Source organism: Chenopodium quinoa, unplaced genomic scaffold (genome assembly GCF_001683475.1).
Source record: "Chenopodium quinoa cultivar QQ74 unplaced genomic scaffold, ASM168347v1, whole genome shotgun sequence".
Taxonomy (NCBI): domain Eukaryota; kingdom Viridiplantae; phylum Streptophyta; class Magnoliopsida; order Caryophyllales; family Amaranthaceae; genus Chenopodium; species Chenopodium quinoa.
In genome coordinates, this window is record NW_018742292.1 from 2,446,984 (window position 1) to 2,462,973 (window position 15,990).

General features: G+C 34.6%; 2 protein-coding genes across 4 annotated transcripts; both read right to left on the bottom strand.

Annotated features, from left to right (window-relative positions):
* Nucleotides 1-2,196: 2,196 nt before the first annotated feature.
* On the bottom strand, nt 2,197-3,048 carry LOC110686728. Its single transcript, XM_021863342.1, has one exon. The coding sequence runs from the start codon at nt 3,046-3,048 to the stop codon at nt 2,197-2,199; it is 852 nt and encodes a 283-aa protein (XP_021719034.1).
* Nucleotides 3,049-5,076: 2,028 nt separating this feature from the next.
* LOC110686454 (ammonium transporter 3 member 1-like) lies at nt 5,077-12,827 on the bottom strand. Of its 3 annotated transcripts, none has more exons than XM_021863091.1 (2): nt 11,834-12,821; nt 5,077-5,349 (listed from the first exon to the last, which is right to left on the bottom strand). In XM_021863091.1, exons 1-2 carry the CDS (start codon nt 12,470-12,472, stop codon nt 5,326-5,328), a joined length of 663 nt encoding a protein of 220 aa, XP_021718783.1. In that variant the 5' UTR covers nt 12,473-12,821; the 3' UTR covers nt 5,077-5,325. The 3 variants fall into 3 exon arrangements, with proteins under 3 accessions (XP_021718783.1, XP_021718772.1, XP_021718778.1); XM_021863080.1 differs by having other exon boundaries at nt 5,077-5,671; nt 11,834-12,809; XM_021863086.1 differs by lacking the exon at nt 5,077-5,349 and adding an exon at nt 5,960-9,518 and having other exon boundaries at nt 11,834-12,827.
* Between the last annotated feature and the right edge of the window lie 3,163 nt (nt 12,828-15,990).

Consider the following 15,990-nt stretch of genomic DNA (forward strand, 5'->3'; position numbering starts at 1 on the left):
ATGTAAATAAGGGACGGGAGGGTATTAGAATATATACTACGGAGTACAAAATAAGAGGTTAGCTGGCTAGCCAAGCATAGATTTATACAACAATTTAACAAATTGGGCATAAGAGATTTATCTACTCCCTCCGTTAATTTTTATTTGCAACTTTTGCCATTTTAGTCCGCTAAAAATTATTTGCAACTTTCTAATTTATTTCCATTTTTGGTAAACAAAAACCCTAAAAATTACTATTTTACCCTTACTTAAATTTTGTGATTTTTTTAATTCTACCCCTTATTAACCCTAATCCCACATTATATACAAAACATCTAAATTAACCTAATCTAATTACTCTCTCCATTTATTTCCCCCAATCCAATCCCATCAGCCACATTCCCAACCACCAACATTTAATTGAAAAAACATTGGGATTATTTCTGGCTTCTCGAGTCTTCTTAAGAACCCTAGATCTGCCTTTCACTCTCTTTCGCCTCTGTAATTTTCTCCATTGTTCCTCCTGAAATCTGAGTTTTCGTCCTCTCAACTTCCAAAAAAAAGAGTCCCCCACCACCATGGTTAACCTATCTCCACTTCGCGACGCTTATATTGCCACCAATGACGAGGGCGAGGCAAACTTGATAAAAACCCTGATGACAGGTATCGCCGAAGGATCTTCTTTTCCTCGTGAGTTATACGCGTTTGAGGAGGCCCTGAATTACTATACTCCGACCACATACAAGGCCTTGGGCCAAGTTCTTGAAAGCGTAGACGAGGATGAGCGTCGAAAGACCGGTGAGGGTCAAGGAGATTCACGGGGGAAACAAGCGCTAGACTGCACTGGTGTTTCCGTAGATCTAGTGTGCGACAGTGCTGAGGGGAGTGTTATGCCCAAAACTAAGCCCAGATCTAACAATCCAAGGCCACCACGCAAGATTCGGCCTAAAAGGAAGGCGACCCTGGTGGCTTTGAGTCGTATTCGGGGGTTGCCTGACAAGGAGGTCATTATCCTGACTTCTGATGACGAGGCTGACTAAGGTGACGACGGTGAAGTGGTTGGCCCTCTTCTGATGAAGCACTCTGCAAGGCGGATGAACCTTAGGGTTCAACCCTCCAAGTGACCCTTGCGTAACACTTTCTAACCCTTCATGTGTTAATTTTTTTTAAAAAAGAGTCCCTATTTTTTGATTTTTTCGATATACTGTTGATTAGCTTTGTTATTTGGTTGGTGTTGTGGGATTCTGTGACTAGATCTAGATGCATGTTGGCTTAGTTGGTTTTGTATGCGTAGATCTGGATTAATGTTGGATGGTTATCTGTTTTTGATTGCCTGCTCTTTTGTCATGTTTGCTGTTCCGGAATTTGTTGGCTAGATAGCCTGTTTGTTATTGGTTGGTCAGTTAGATGCTTGGCTATGTCTGCTGTTCTAGACTATGTTGCATGTATGCATGTGTTGGAGTATATTTTAGCATGGATGGTTGCCTGTTTTTGATTGCCTGCTATTTTGTCATGTTTGCTGTTCCGGAATTTGAAAAGGCTAGATAGCCTGTTTGTTATTGGCTGGTCAGTTGGATGCTTGGCTATGTCTGCTGTTCTGGACTATGTTGCATGTATGCATGTGTTGGAGTATATTTTAGCAGTTGTTGGATTGTTGGAAAATGGCATATGGGTGTTTGATTGATGAATGATGAGGCTAATGTGTCTGTACATTTTTTAAAGGTGCCTTGGTCATACCTTGAAGTGTTCTCAATGATCAATTAAGTAGAGAACACATGACAGTCCTTTATGTGGTAGCATGACTTGTATTCAGTCCCCTAAGTGTCTGTGTTGTGTACTCTGTCCAAATCCAAATGAGGAAAGGACTCTATTGACCTTCCCAACCCACAAGTGTTTTGCTCCAATGATGTGCTTTATGCTGTTATTGTTGAGGTAACCTTGTGGTTGGTGCTTTATTGAAACATGGAAAAAAAAACTTCTGATGGATTGAGTGCCCACTTAACATCAGATTCTTAACCATTTCTATTCCATTGAACATGTGGTTACAAAAGTACTTTACATTAGACTGCCTAACATGATTCATCACTGTAATAAACAAAATACACCTAACCACCTAATACCAGAATAAAAAACAGAACATAAAATAAAATTACCATACCAACTGTAAGTGGTTATGTGTGGCAGTCCATGTGTCTCTACTTTGATGTGATGAGTCCCTCAGTCTGCATCTACCTCAAATTCTTCTGTTCCTTGTTCAATCCCCTCATTTACTGGCCTAAACATAGTGTCTAGGTACTTCACTGCCTCCAAAACAAGTTCCTTCTGCACTGGTACATTATTTGGCAACTCTCCAAGGTTTTCGAGTTTTTTCTTGTTCATTTGGGGTAATTTGTACTTATTCCCACCTTGTACCTTAAGGATCTCAATCGTGCACTTTTGCAAAGACAACCAAATGTACTTGTTGACTTGAGGATTGAATGCCTCATAAGATTCTTGCACTTTTGTAACTAACTCATCTAGGTTGCTAGGAAAAGACTGATATTGCAATGATTGAATTGACCTAAACAACCCTAAGTCAAGCACATTCAAATCTAGTGATTGTGGTGGTTGGAAAACAAATTGAATGTTAAATCCATGAGCTGTTTTTGCTGCCATAAACTTTGCATCAGTAGGAACTTGGTGGGGCCTTGCATTGTCCCATTGGATTACAATAATTTTTGGCTGACTGTCAGGCCACTTTGAAATAATTGCTGGAATGACATTGGCCACCAACATGTCTCTGATGACCTCTCTGTTTACATTTTGTATTGCTTTTGTTTCCCATGTTCCTGCTACTCTGTTTTTACTTGACTTCTTGGCTAGTTGTTTGACTGTAAATGGGAATATTCCATATTTCCCATCATGAAGTAGTCCCCCATCTGTGTCATACAATGGCTTCCCAATTAAGCCCATAAACATTGCTTTGAGCTTGAATCTTGTAGACTGTATAGGCCTATAAGGATCTTCCTCACTAGGTAGGAGGTAAAACCTCCTCTTGTCAGGGTTCATATAGAACCATTTCTCATCCATGTGTATCACATTGTTCATTTCAACAAATGTTGGGTCCCCATTACTTGTAACCGGATTTAATTATGTGTGACAAAATCCATTTCATTCTTGCTACCTTATGGTCTGATGTCAGGGCTGGCTTGTTGGTACTTGTGTGTGTTCTTAACCTTCCCCTTTTTTTTTCAAATTGTGAAGTGTTACATGGGAGATCTTTAATGCTGCTGCATAGCTCCTTTATGTCTGCCTTAAATGTAAAGGCACTGATTGTAGGAATTCATCAGAAAATTCCTTTGGCTTTCTGCCTACTCTGTCAAATTTTTTGCTCCTGACATCAATAAAATTGCCCTATGCCATTTGTTTCTTTATGTCTGCAAAAATTCTTGTGATGCTTGATTTGTGCACATTGTAATTAACTGCCAAATGCTTTAAGTGACCTCTTGGTAAGTTGCCTTGATGCATGTTGACCAACATTGAATCCATTATTTCTCTTCTTTGTTTCATGGTGAGCTGCTTTCTTTGTCTCTGTTGAGTCCCCTGGAAACCACCCTCAGCTTGTGTGTGTTCAGTGTTTTGCTGGCCTTGGTCTTCTCCTTCTGTGTCTTGCATCATATCATCTTCAGAGTCGTAGTAATCCATGCCTAAATCTTGCATATTTTCTACGTATTCGTAGTACAATTCTACCTCTTGTTCTTCTGTCAAAATTTGATCCACATCGAAGTACGTCGCTTCAAATGAGTTTGCCATGGTTGTCTGACCTTGTTTGTTTCCTTAGCTTCAGCTGATTGATGTAACGGTGGCTGCTGTGTTTTTGAGAACAAGATGAAGGAAGAAGGAGCTGTAGCTGCCTATGAAGGGTTCTGGGTCTTAGTTGGGTAGTATTAACTTAATTGTAGGAATTTTTTTGGGTATATAATGGGCTAACGTCGTGTAATTTGTAAGGTAGATTATCTTCTGGAGGAACAATGTTTATGTTTTGGGTGAATAAGAAACCATTAAATGTTGTTTGCCATGGAGACGTTGTATTTAATTGCCTCTGTAATATGAAATGCAGTGCTTATATAAGTCTGCAGATTTTAAACAGTACACTGTTTTGAAGTTTAAAATTTTGGAAAATTTTGGTGGGAAATGAAATTTCTCCAAATTTTAGCCTAGAACAAAATTTCTTTGAAATTTTGGGGGGAAATACAATCCCTCCAAAAGTTGTACAAGTTTTCCCACTACTTTTCTTAGTGGTGGGCCAAACCTTTCTCTCTCCAAACACTTTAATCACATTCAATTAATCCCACTGATATTTGCCCCTTAACTTTTGCCTCGGTTCACTTTTGCCTCGTGAATCGCAATTCCCCCTAAAGTAGCAAATAAAAATTAACGAGGGAGTAATAAAGTTTTTTGAAAACTTTAATTCAAACAAGGTAATGAGTCATTGAGTTGATACATCTAATCATTTAATTTTACGTGTTGCATTAGTTTAGAAAGTTTTAAATACAACTGATTATGATTAAGTGAATCACGTGAGTTTCGACTAATTTATTAACTAATAATAATATGAATACAAATTTGATGACATGAGACGATCCGTTTGACAGCTTTACATTACAGCATCACAACCAGTGAAAATAAAAGAACCTACAAAATTGAAGCACTAGATTTATGAGCTAGACCTAGTGGCTTTAATCTAGTGAATGTATATATAGCTTGACTTTCACAAGCATGCATGCTCAATTCTAAAAAATTCTTGTCTACTTTAATTTCTTACAGCTAACGAACCTTTAAGTAAATCTAGAACTAGACCACTAATAATCTAGTTACTGCGAGTACATTTTATTAATAGCTACCACATTCTACAACAATTAGATTTGAAAAAAAAAAATAAAAATAAAAATAAATATATATATATATATATATATATATATATATATATATATATATATATATATATATATATATATATATATATATATATATATATATATATATATATATATATATATATATTTCCTCCATTAATGGTTAGTTGCAACATATACTATAAATAGGTGCTATCTATTATTTGCAACAAACTGATTTTTTTCCTTTTTCAGTAACTTTTTTATGGTAAAATGGCTAAACTACCCTCATTTAAAAATTATTAACACATAATACTACACATAATTACAATTTATTATAACCCTAATCTAACTTAATTATCTAACTTTTTTCCCCAAAAAAATCAGATCAATTCTCTCTCCTCCATCTTCATCTCCCCACCATCTCTCTCCTCCATCTTCTTCGATCTTCATCTTCTTCCTATCATCATCATCATCTCTCATCTTCTTCCTGCATCTAAAATAATGTGAGACACAGTGAGTAACTAATTACCAGCACCAGGAGTAATGCAGACGAGGCCGGTCATCATGCCTTGAACAGCTCCGATAACGGAAGGTTTTTTGAAATAGATGACATCGAGTAACGTCCACATGAGCAAGCTTGTGGCAGCACAAACATTGGTGTTAATGATAGCCAAGGAAGATTCAATATTAGCACTAAATGTGCCTCCACCATTAAAACCTGACCATCCCAACCATAGTAGTCCTGCACCTGCCAACATCAATAATATGTTGTTTGGAGGAAACCTTTCTCTATCTTTCTTCAATCTTGGACCCACCTACATACAAATTTTCCAATTGCACTCGATCTTACGTATATTTTGTCCATTAAGATGACGCATGCATTATCTTCTCACTTAGATCACACACAACTACACAAGACATCAAGCTACATAATTAACATGGTAATTAAGGTTGACAAAATTGATTGTATTCCGTTCGGATTAATTCATTCGTATTCATGAAGCCGAGTTAGGTCCAATTTCAATCGGATCACAGGTTCATATTTAGTTTTTATTTATTTATTTATTTTTTATTATTATTATTATTTTTTTTAATATGATATACTTCTTTCATTTTTTTTTAATTATTTTTTTTATCTTTTAACAATGCTCATATAAAATGGTGTCATAAGTAGAAAGTAGATTCCTGTTTTTACTTTCTAGGTAGATAATTTATGTGGATCATGTGGTGGGATTAGAAGTGAGAAAAGTGAAGTTTTTCTTTACAAATAAAGGAATAAAATAAAAGTGGAAAGATTAAAAAAAAAAAGCAAAATGAAAAGTAAGAAGATAAAAAAAGAACGGATGGATAAGGATAATCAAATATTGATTATATTAATTCAAGTTCGTTCATCATAAGTCAAAATCGACCTCTTTAGTATCAAATTATTCAAAATATGTATGGTAGTATAATATTAAAAATTGGATTTGATATTTTGCTTCTAGTTATATTATCAAGTACAAATTCGTTTTGTCTTGAGAAATATTGTAGGTTAAGCCAATTAGGGTAGAAACATGGCTTAAAGTCTTAAACTATATTGGCTTCTCTATAGACATATATACAAAGTATTTGTATGTAATACGAACCATATATTATATCAACATCAATCAATTGTGGTAGGCCAAGAACAAATTGGTCATTTGTCAACTTGTCATAATTCAAACATGAACACTTTATTCTCTCCGTATAATATAACTATATAAGCTCCAAAAATGAACTCTATTTTTAACTTAGATCATGATGTTATGGTAGATGTATTAATGTTGGTCTAGTGTTAATGCTTATAAGTCATGCTCGTCTTACGAAATAAGGTGCCAAAATGCTTGGGGTGTGAATGTCTTACTATCAAACTTCTACTCCATTTAAATTCTTAGAGATGTAAAGAATAGGATAATTGTAGCGCGTCATCGAAATTATAGATTTTTATTCCGATAAGAGTCATCAAGCCAATGCAATCATTTTTTTTTTTTTGTTTTTTTTTTTGAGTCATTATATCCTATTGATTGATTCAAAATATTTGTCAATCTATGCCACCAAATAATTTTAATGGGCTACCAGCCTACCATATAATTTGTAAGAATGTGATAAGGATGAAAGTACATGTACTTATGCACGCATACTCCCAAGTTGTTATAATAAATGCAATATTGTCATTTGTCACGATTATGAAAAAAGAGAGTGATGGAAAAAAGTGACATCTTTACTTCTGGATAAAGTGAAAAATAGAGAGAATTCGCGTAATTTTGACATTTGATGATTGATTTTGAGAAATTTAATTTGAAATAATAGATATAATACTTCGTATGATACTTCATACTTCTTTTATTTACTTTTGTTTTGTTTTTGTATGGTTAGTTTGTTGGCAATTAGCTAACATTTACCCTTACAGTAACATCTATTACAACAGTTAACAACCACCAAGCAAACTTACTTAGGTGTTGTTTGTTGCCTTTAGTTTTCATGGGCACTCAAAATTTCCATAAACTTCCTTTTAGGTATGTTGTTTGGTTGACATTAAAAAGCAAAAAATGAGGGAAGTCACAATTCATGAGAATTTTCACTTACAACAAAACATGGGAAGTTACTTACCCACTCCTCCCTTGGTCATTTACAATTTCTAGGATTTACAAATTCCCACATGACAACCAAATATATTTATGCAATTCCTAGGAATTTTAATAAAGGAAGTAATTTATCATGAATTAGAATTTTTCATGGAAATTTACTTCCTACATCAATTAAACAAGGCCTTATAGTACATGTACAACACGAAACAAAATCAACCTCTTATGGGTAAAATTAAAACAGCGGGGCGTGTTCAAGAGTATATCTTTTGATGAAGCTTTTAGTGTATGTTTTTTCATGTTACAATAAAGTTAAAATATTAATAGCTCTAAGCCTCTAATTAATAGTGTTTGACAATACATTAGCTAGAAATTACATTTTAATTTAAAGTCCAAAAGCTACCTATAACAAGTATTTCTAACTTTAATTTCATAAAACTCTAACTCTATATTTGGAAACCAATACCTTAAAACACCCAACTAATTATCAAACACTACTTTTATCATTTCAGTATATAGTTTTGATGGAGACAAAATTCTAAAAGTGTAATACTTGAAATATTTGTGGTTATCAAATGATGACTCAGAGCTAAACTCTTAAACCAACCTTGTTCACATTAATTTATTGTGGACCATTAATATTAGAGACATTATAGTTGCTTTATTAATAAAAAAAATTCACTATATTGAAATAGAGGTTATTAAGTAGAAATTAAAGTCATTTGATATTATAAAGGCTATGAGAGGTAATTTTTTTTTATTTTATTTTTTTTTATGAAATTTTTTATAAATTGGTCAATCTGAATAATAAGGTCAAAATGTTTAAATTAAGGTCACTATGTTCAACGTAACATCGTACTTCAGGTTCACAATAATATTAATGGTCACACAAGATTTAATAAAGGTTACTATATCAAAAATAAGGTTACTATGTAAAAATTAGAATCACTATATTAAATATAATGTCTGTTGTGTGCGTATAAGCATTAAGTCCACAATAATATTATTGTGGACCATGTCCACGCAAGATTTTTCCTGACGCAGATCATCAAAATTATTAACTAATTTTATCAAGCATAATAGACTTGGTCTTTTCATTTGTTTTTTTAAAGATATATATTTGTTTTTTTCAAAATAAACAAAATTCTCTGTCCAAATCTTATGTATTGAATCTTCTCATTCTAATTATCTCTTCCACGTCTTCTAGAATATTAAAAGCTAAGTACTATTTCTAAATCTTTAATTGAAGAAAGAGAATAGATAATGCAACAAACAACTTGCATTACTCATTAAAAACTATTAATCTTTATAGTTTTCCTTTTTTTGTACAAAAAAAAAAAAAAGAAAAAGAAAGCTGAGTAATAGAAATATTTGAATTGATAGGAAATTGTCATGAAGGGCAGAAGGGGTCATGCCATAGTTTAGGATGCAATGGTAATAGTTTCTTTGTACAACTAATGTTTTACCAATTATATTAATTTAGTCAATCAAGGCGGCCATAACTATCATTGTACAAACAAAATAAGACTCTAGTTTAAACAGATGTCTATTGTCTAATACTTAAAAAACAAGATCCGTACCGTTGCTAGGGGACCAAGTTTTACGCTAAGTTGCTTTTATATGGAGTATATACGTATGTATTCTCTCCGTTTCTTAATAATTTCGTCACTTACTTTTACACTATTTACATGTACTTTATTAATTTCTATTTGTGTTATACTACCTTTAGTTCGTATTGTATGCAATTTTAAAATTTTTATATCTCACAAATAATACACCAAACTTGCATATAATATGAATCAGAGTAAGTATATAACATAAAACATAGTCATATTGGTACTTGATAGAATCGTCTCAATATATACTTTTTATATATCAATTTTTTATAATATATGTTTTTTAATAATATATATGTATTAATAATTACAGATATTATTGGTTAAAGTTACACATTAACAAGTGTGCCGATCTTCAAATCTTGAACCTTATTTGTATCATTTGTTGTGCAACTCGCCTCGCAAACTAAAACTGATGTAGCCATGTCCCATGTAGGGTGTTCCTTGTATATATGTGCATTAACACCTTATTAGGTTTTTTGAATCTACTAGTACGATGACAACTTTCTTTAAATTAAAATTAAAGAACGGCTATTTCACCAAATGCCATTGAGCAATTGCGAAATTCACCAAATGCCATCGGACTTTTCAAAATTCACCAAATGCCATTGAGTTTTAACAAAATTCACCGAGTGCCATTAATGACTGACATCCGTTAGTTGACCGTTAGTGGACCCCACCACTTGCCACGTGTCACCTTCTAATTGGTCCGTTTTTTAAATAAAAAAAATTAAAAACAACCAAAAATAATTAAAAAAATTTTAAAAATTAAAAAAATAAAATCGGCAGCCAGAAGCCCAGCCACCACCCCTCCCTGTCACCGAACCCCAATCCCTTGTCGTCGGCGATCTGTCCCTCACCGGCAGGCGTGCCAGCGGCGACCGCCAACCCCCCTCCCATTCCCCGTCGTGACCCACCCACCCTACTACCATCGCACAAGAAGCAGCCCAGCTCACCATCCCCTAAACACCTTCCCCTGCCACCGTTTCTTATCCCTGAAACCAACCCAAACCTACCTCAAATCCGGCGACAGTGAGATTTTCGATGGTGAGGCTTCTGTTAGTCGGGGTTTCGGCTTTCAAAGAAGAGGGTTGCGTGGGTGGTTTGGTCGGGGTTTCGTGGGGGTGGCCGGAAATCGAAAGGATTGGGGGATTTCGCGGGTTTGGGGGTCACGACGGGATAGGGGAGGGGAAGGGGAGGGGTCGCCGGCGGCCGACGCGCCTTCCGGTGCTAGCCCCGGTGGCAGGGGGTGGTGGCGGCTAGGGTTTTAGGGTGGGCAATCAGGGAGGAGGTGGTGGTGGCTAGGGTTTTGGGGTGGGCAGTTAGGGAGGAGGTGGTGGCTGCCACCTCTTAATTTTTTTTTTTTAAATTTTTTTTTGTAATTTTTATTTTTTTTAATTTTTTTTTTACTATTTTTAAAAGTTTTTAATTTTTATTTTTGTTATTTTTTTAATTTTTTTAAAAAATATATTTTTTTTAAAAAACGGACCAATAAGAAGGTGATACGTGGCAAGTGGGTGGGGTCAACTAACAGTCAACTAACGGACATTGACGGTCAACTAACGGAAATGACATTTGGTGGATTTTGAAAAGTCGAATGGCATTTGGTGAATTTCGCAATTACTCAGTGACATTTGGTGAAATAACCGTTAAAAGAATGGACAATGACTCGTACGGAGTATTAACTATGCATTTCCATTAATTATACTAAATTATGTTCTAAAATTTATTTGCATAAACATTTTGCGAATCTATTGTCCAATGTTTATCCTACATAAGGAATAATAAAGGAACGATAGTTTGTAGTTAGGTGATGGACATGCCTAGTCTAATTAATAGAGTACTAACAAAAAATAAACCAACAGAAAGGCAAGATACTTAAAGCCTCCTTACTTTAATTACTAACTACAAGTCAATGATGTACATGTTCCAGCTCTAGACTTGTATTGACTAATATAAACAATTTACAATCAAATTTATAAAATCAAATGTTCAATGATTTTACAATCTAAATCAAATATAATTTAGAAAGAAAATATAAATAAAACAATCATTGACAACGAAAGGAATAATATTGCTAGCTCATTAATTAACCCTTCTGTCTTTGTTAATATGTTCTTTTAATATAAAAAATCTTTACATTTATATTCAAATTTATAATATAATAAGTCCAGGTTTTGATATATACACAAAGTATAATTTTTTTTTTTTGATTTTTGGAATCTACTAAGTCTTACTAGTAATTAATTGACCAAATTAGTTATAGTAGTGTATTTTAATTTTCATTCATTTTAGCCACCTAAGATTCTCAACTCAAGATTCTTTCATAAAAAATAAATAAATAAATAAAAATAAAAAAATCCTGGACAAGAGATAAGGTATTAAGGTGTGGTATAGAAATATGACCAAGACACCAAGTATAGCAAACAAAATGAATCGAATATCGTTTTGTGAAGCTTCTATAATATGTTACTCTGTTTTTATTTCTTCTAAAGTTTGTAATAGTAATTATTTTCCACCAAGGGAAAAAAAAAAGATCCTTCGTATAAAAACCTTCTTGCAATTTCATTTTAGAAATAATACCTCATTATTTCATTAAGGTCTTACACCTACCACATTAAAAATGATCAAACAACAACTTATCGCCTAAAACTCAGAACAAAGATGAATGTTGTCAAAGTCATGTAAGATGACATAAAGTACCAAAAAAATAATGATTAAAAACAATCAAATTGAGGGAAGGAGAGAAAATGGTTACCCAATAAGCAGCAGTCAAGCCAGCAATACCAGAAGAAACATGAATAACATAACCACCAGAGTAATCCAACACACCCCAACGAAACAAGACGCCACCACCCCACAAGCTAAACGCACCCACCGTATACGAAAACGTCAACCAAAGCGGCACAAACATCATCCACGCCCTTATATTCATCCGACCCAATAATGACCCTGCTAGCAGTATCATAGTGATAGCTGCAAACATCCCTTGGTACCACACCATGGCCGCCATCGGATACATTTGCTTGAGAAGCAGGTGATTCCGATGGACTGATTCCGGGATTTCGGATTGGCTTAGGAGGAAGTCCTGCCCTAGAGCTGGACCGGCCTTACCCCAAAATGGAAGAAGTTGTTTACCAAAGGACATCTTGTATGCCCATGTTACCCAACATATTATTACGGCTGCAAAGGCGTAGAGTGCCATGAAGGCCGAGTTGACTGCCCATTTCTTTTTTACTATGCTTCCGTAGAGGATTACTAGGCCCGGTACACTTTGGAGACCGACTAGGGTGGCCGCGATCATTTGCCATGCGTTGTCGCCTTTGTTTAGCCATGGTGGTACCGAGGTTGAGTTGTTAATGTAAGCTATTGGGACTATGGTTGTGTTGTCTACCATGACTTTGTAAGGATTTTTTTTTCTTTTTTTTTTTTTTTTTTTTTTGAGGGTTGAAAGTTGGCTTTTCAAAGAGCCAAGAGTTTGGGAGGTATCATAGGAGAAGAGGGAATTTGATGTGAGTATGTAATGAGGTGAATCTAACTTATTAATAATGGATGTAAGAAGTTGTGTTGTTTAAATAAGGTATATATATGACTTTGACTAGAAGAAGGTTATACAAATTAAAATAAAAAAGACTCATGACTATAGTTAATTGAGATATTAGCACATCACTTGAAGGAGATTGGAGATTTGGAGAGACCGCGTACCGTGTCTCATTTGAGACTATTAAGAGTAATTTTATCTAGACAAATGGTAGCGATGTGCGCGTCATAACTTGTCATGTTTGAGGAGCTCTTTTAATTGTTGGCAATATAATGAGGGAAATTATGTAAGCAAATACTTTTAGAGTTATAACTGTCCGTATACATACTATTTTTAAAAGTTTTTGACTAAAAAGATAGTTAACCTTAATGAGAACAAATAAGTAAATATTTAATCCGTGGTTCGTGAAGGCATGCATATGATACATCTGTTCCAAAAATTAATGAAAAGAACATATTACAGAAATGTAAAGAAATATAGCTAAAGTAAAAAGAAAAACATATTGTTAAAGAACTTATTATAGAATTGTAAATAACATATAGCTAAAGTAAAAAGAACTATTGTTAAAATGTAACAAACGTGATAATTTCTGAGTTCTATTTTAAATAAGTAAATATTATACCCGCATTTTATAGTAAATTTTTTTTGAAAAACCCAGTTTCTCAAAATAATTTTTTCCAAAAAATAATTCAAGATTTCATTCAAAACTTTGTCATTGGATCAGGCTAGTTAAATTTAAATGATATTCATCAGATAATATTATCAGGTTGTTTTATTAATATTATATTTTTTTTATATTTAACTATAATATACCAACAAAAATTTGAAAGAAAGATGGAGGAGGTAGGAATTTGGTGGGTACCATCACTTATTTGGATGTAGATGCAATGTGGAGTAAAATGGAGCATAGGCATAAAGAAAGTGGCGGAAGAAATCGTAGGAGAATCTAAGGGAAGCATGCCAGCGAGTAATTAAGGATACATCTTAGTGGAATGAACAAGTGCAACAGGAAATAAAGATCAAACGAAATTTCTATAAGATGTAAGGGAAATGCAGAAGTGATGAAAATTATGAGAAGTATAAATAAGCTATAAAATAATTAAAGAAAGCCGTATGGGAGGCGAGAATTGGATGGAGATGTAGGTCATAGGACAAAAACGGGTTGGTTAAAGTGGAAGAGTGCGACCACTACTAGGATTAGGTCGATTTCCGACGGACACGTACATCCGTCGGAAAAACGGAAATTTCCGACGGATTTAAATTCCGTCGGATGTTTCCGACGAATTCAAAATTTCCGTCGGAAATCCGTCAAAAATTTCCGACGGAAAATTATTCCGTCGGAAAATATGTACTTTATGACGGAATTTTCCGTCGGGAATTTCAATTTATGACGGAATTTTTCGTCGAGAATTTCAATTTCCGACGGAATTTCCGTCAGAATATTTAAAAGAAAATTTTTTTTTAAACAAAACCCTAAAACACACTACACCTCCCCTCCTTCCATTCCGCCCCTTCTCTTTCTCCTTCCCCTTTCTCTCTCATCCATTCTCCTTCTCTCTCCTCTTCTCTTTGTTTCTCGTTCTTTTTCATCTTCTCTTTCTTTCTCTCTTCTTCTTCTTCTCTTTTTCTTCTTCACTTTCATCTTCTAACCACTACCGGCGAAACTGACCGCTGAAATTGAACCAACACTGACATCAACAACAACCACCAACAACAAAACCGCACAACAACCAGTTTGGGTTTTCAGATTTAGGCAAAATGGTCTTTTTTCTCCCTTTCTCTCTCTTCCCATGTTCAAAACGAAGGTTTTCAGGTCAAATTTGACCGTGAAAACTCTAGATTTAGAATTTTCATTGTTGAATTTGGCCTCGTAAACCCGATTTCAAGGTTTTGTGTGGTTGAATTAAGGAATGTATCTCTTTTTATTTAAATTTTGATTTTATTTTGTTGTTGTTTTTTCGGATCCAGAGGTTTATTGTTTAATTGTTGGTTGAAATTTATAGTGGTGGAGGCTAGTGTTGGTGGGTGAGCTTTTGAAGTTCGAATTTTAGGTTGGGGGTGGCGAGGTGGTTGGTAGATCTAGGTTGTATTGTTTGAATTTTTTGGATGTTATTTTTTGTTTTTTTTTCGGTTAGGGTGGGTCTGGTGAGGGTTTGGGCTGCTAGTGTGATGTGGATGCTGGTGGTGTGGGCTGGTGGTGTGTGGTGACGGCTGGTGGTGGTGTATGGTGGTGGTTTACGGGTTTTGGTGGGTGTTGAGGTGGTTTAGTGTGTTTACGGGTTAGGTGGGCTGGTAGGGGTTAGTGTGTTTACGGGTTTGGTTTTGGTGGTCGGGTTGTGGGTGGCGTTGGGCGTTTGATGGGGTGGTGGTACGGGTTAGATGGGCTGGTAGGGGTGGTGTGGGGCTTTTTTTTTTTTTTTTTTTTTTTATTTTTTTTAAAGCTTTTTCCAACGGAAATTCTGTCGGTAATTTCCGACGGACTTTTCCGGGCCCGTATATCTCTTTCGATGCATGATTTCTGTCGGAAAAAGGTCGTTTTTCGTACAAATATCTTCCGACAGCCGGTTCCAACGGAAAACAGGGTGTTTCCAACGGAAATTTTGCCGTCATAAATGAGCCTGTTTTCTAGTAGTGGATGGGTTTAATATGTGATCCAAGCGTAATACGTACCCCATAGAGGGGAAATTCTACCGAATGACAATAAGGCCTGCTTTGTTATATGGTACAGAATGTTGGGTTGTAAAGCATTGCCACGTGCATAAGATGAATGTGGCAGAGATGCGTATGTTGCGATGGATGTATGGTCATAGAAGAAAGGATCGGTTAAGGAATGAGTTAATAAGGAAGAAAGTAGGGGTTACATCAGTTGAGTACAAGATGAGGGAGAATCGCTTAAGATGATTTGGCCATGTAAGAAGGAGACCAATTGACGCTTTGATAAGGAGGCTCGAAGAATGGCAAAATGTCCATGTTCTTTGATTGTAAGTTTAATGTACTTTTATTTGTGACATAATTTTTATTACTTATTGTGAAATGTTCTTTTAATTTTGTCATTAGATCATGGTGGGTAAATATAAATAATGTTCATTAATCATGCTCTCTTTATTAATATTACGGATGTTCTTTTAGTTTGAAAATCGATCATTAATAGAGGAGGTCTCAAAACATAGTTATTAAATGATAATTAATATTTTTTTTAAAAACATAGAGTTAATAAATAATATTCAAAAATAATATCATAATAATTAAAAAATGCCGATAAAACTAATTTAAGAATAGCATATGTTAAAACATAAATTATGTATTGATCAATACTTCAAAGAACATCAAATTTAAATTTAAAGAACGCAAGAGCTAAATTCAAAAAACATCGT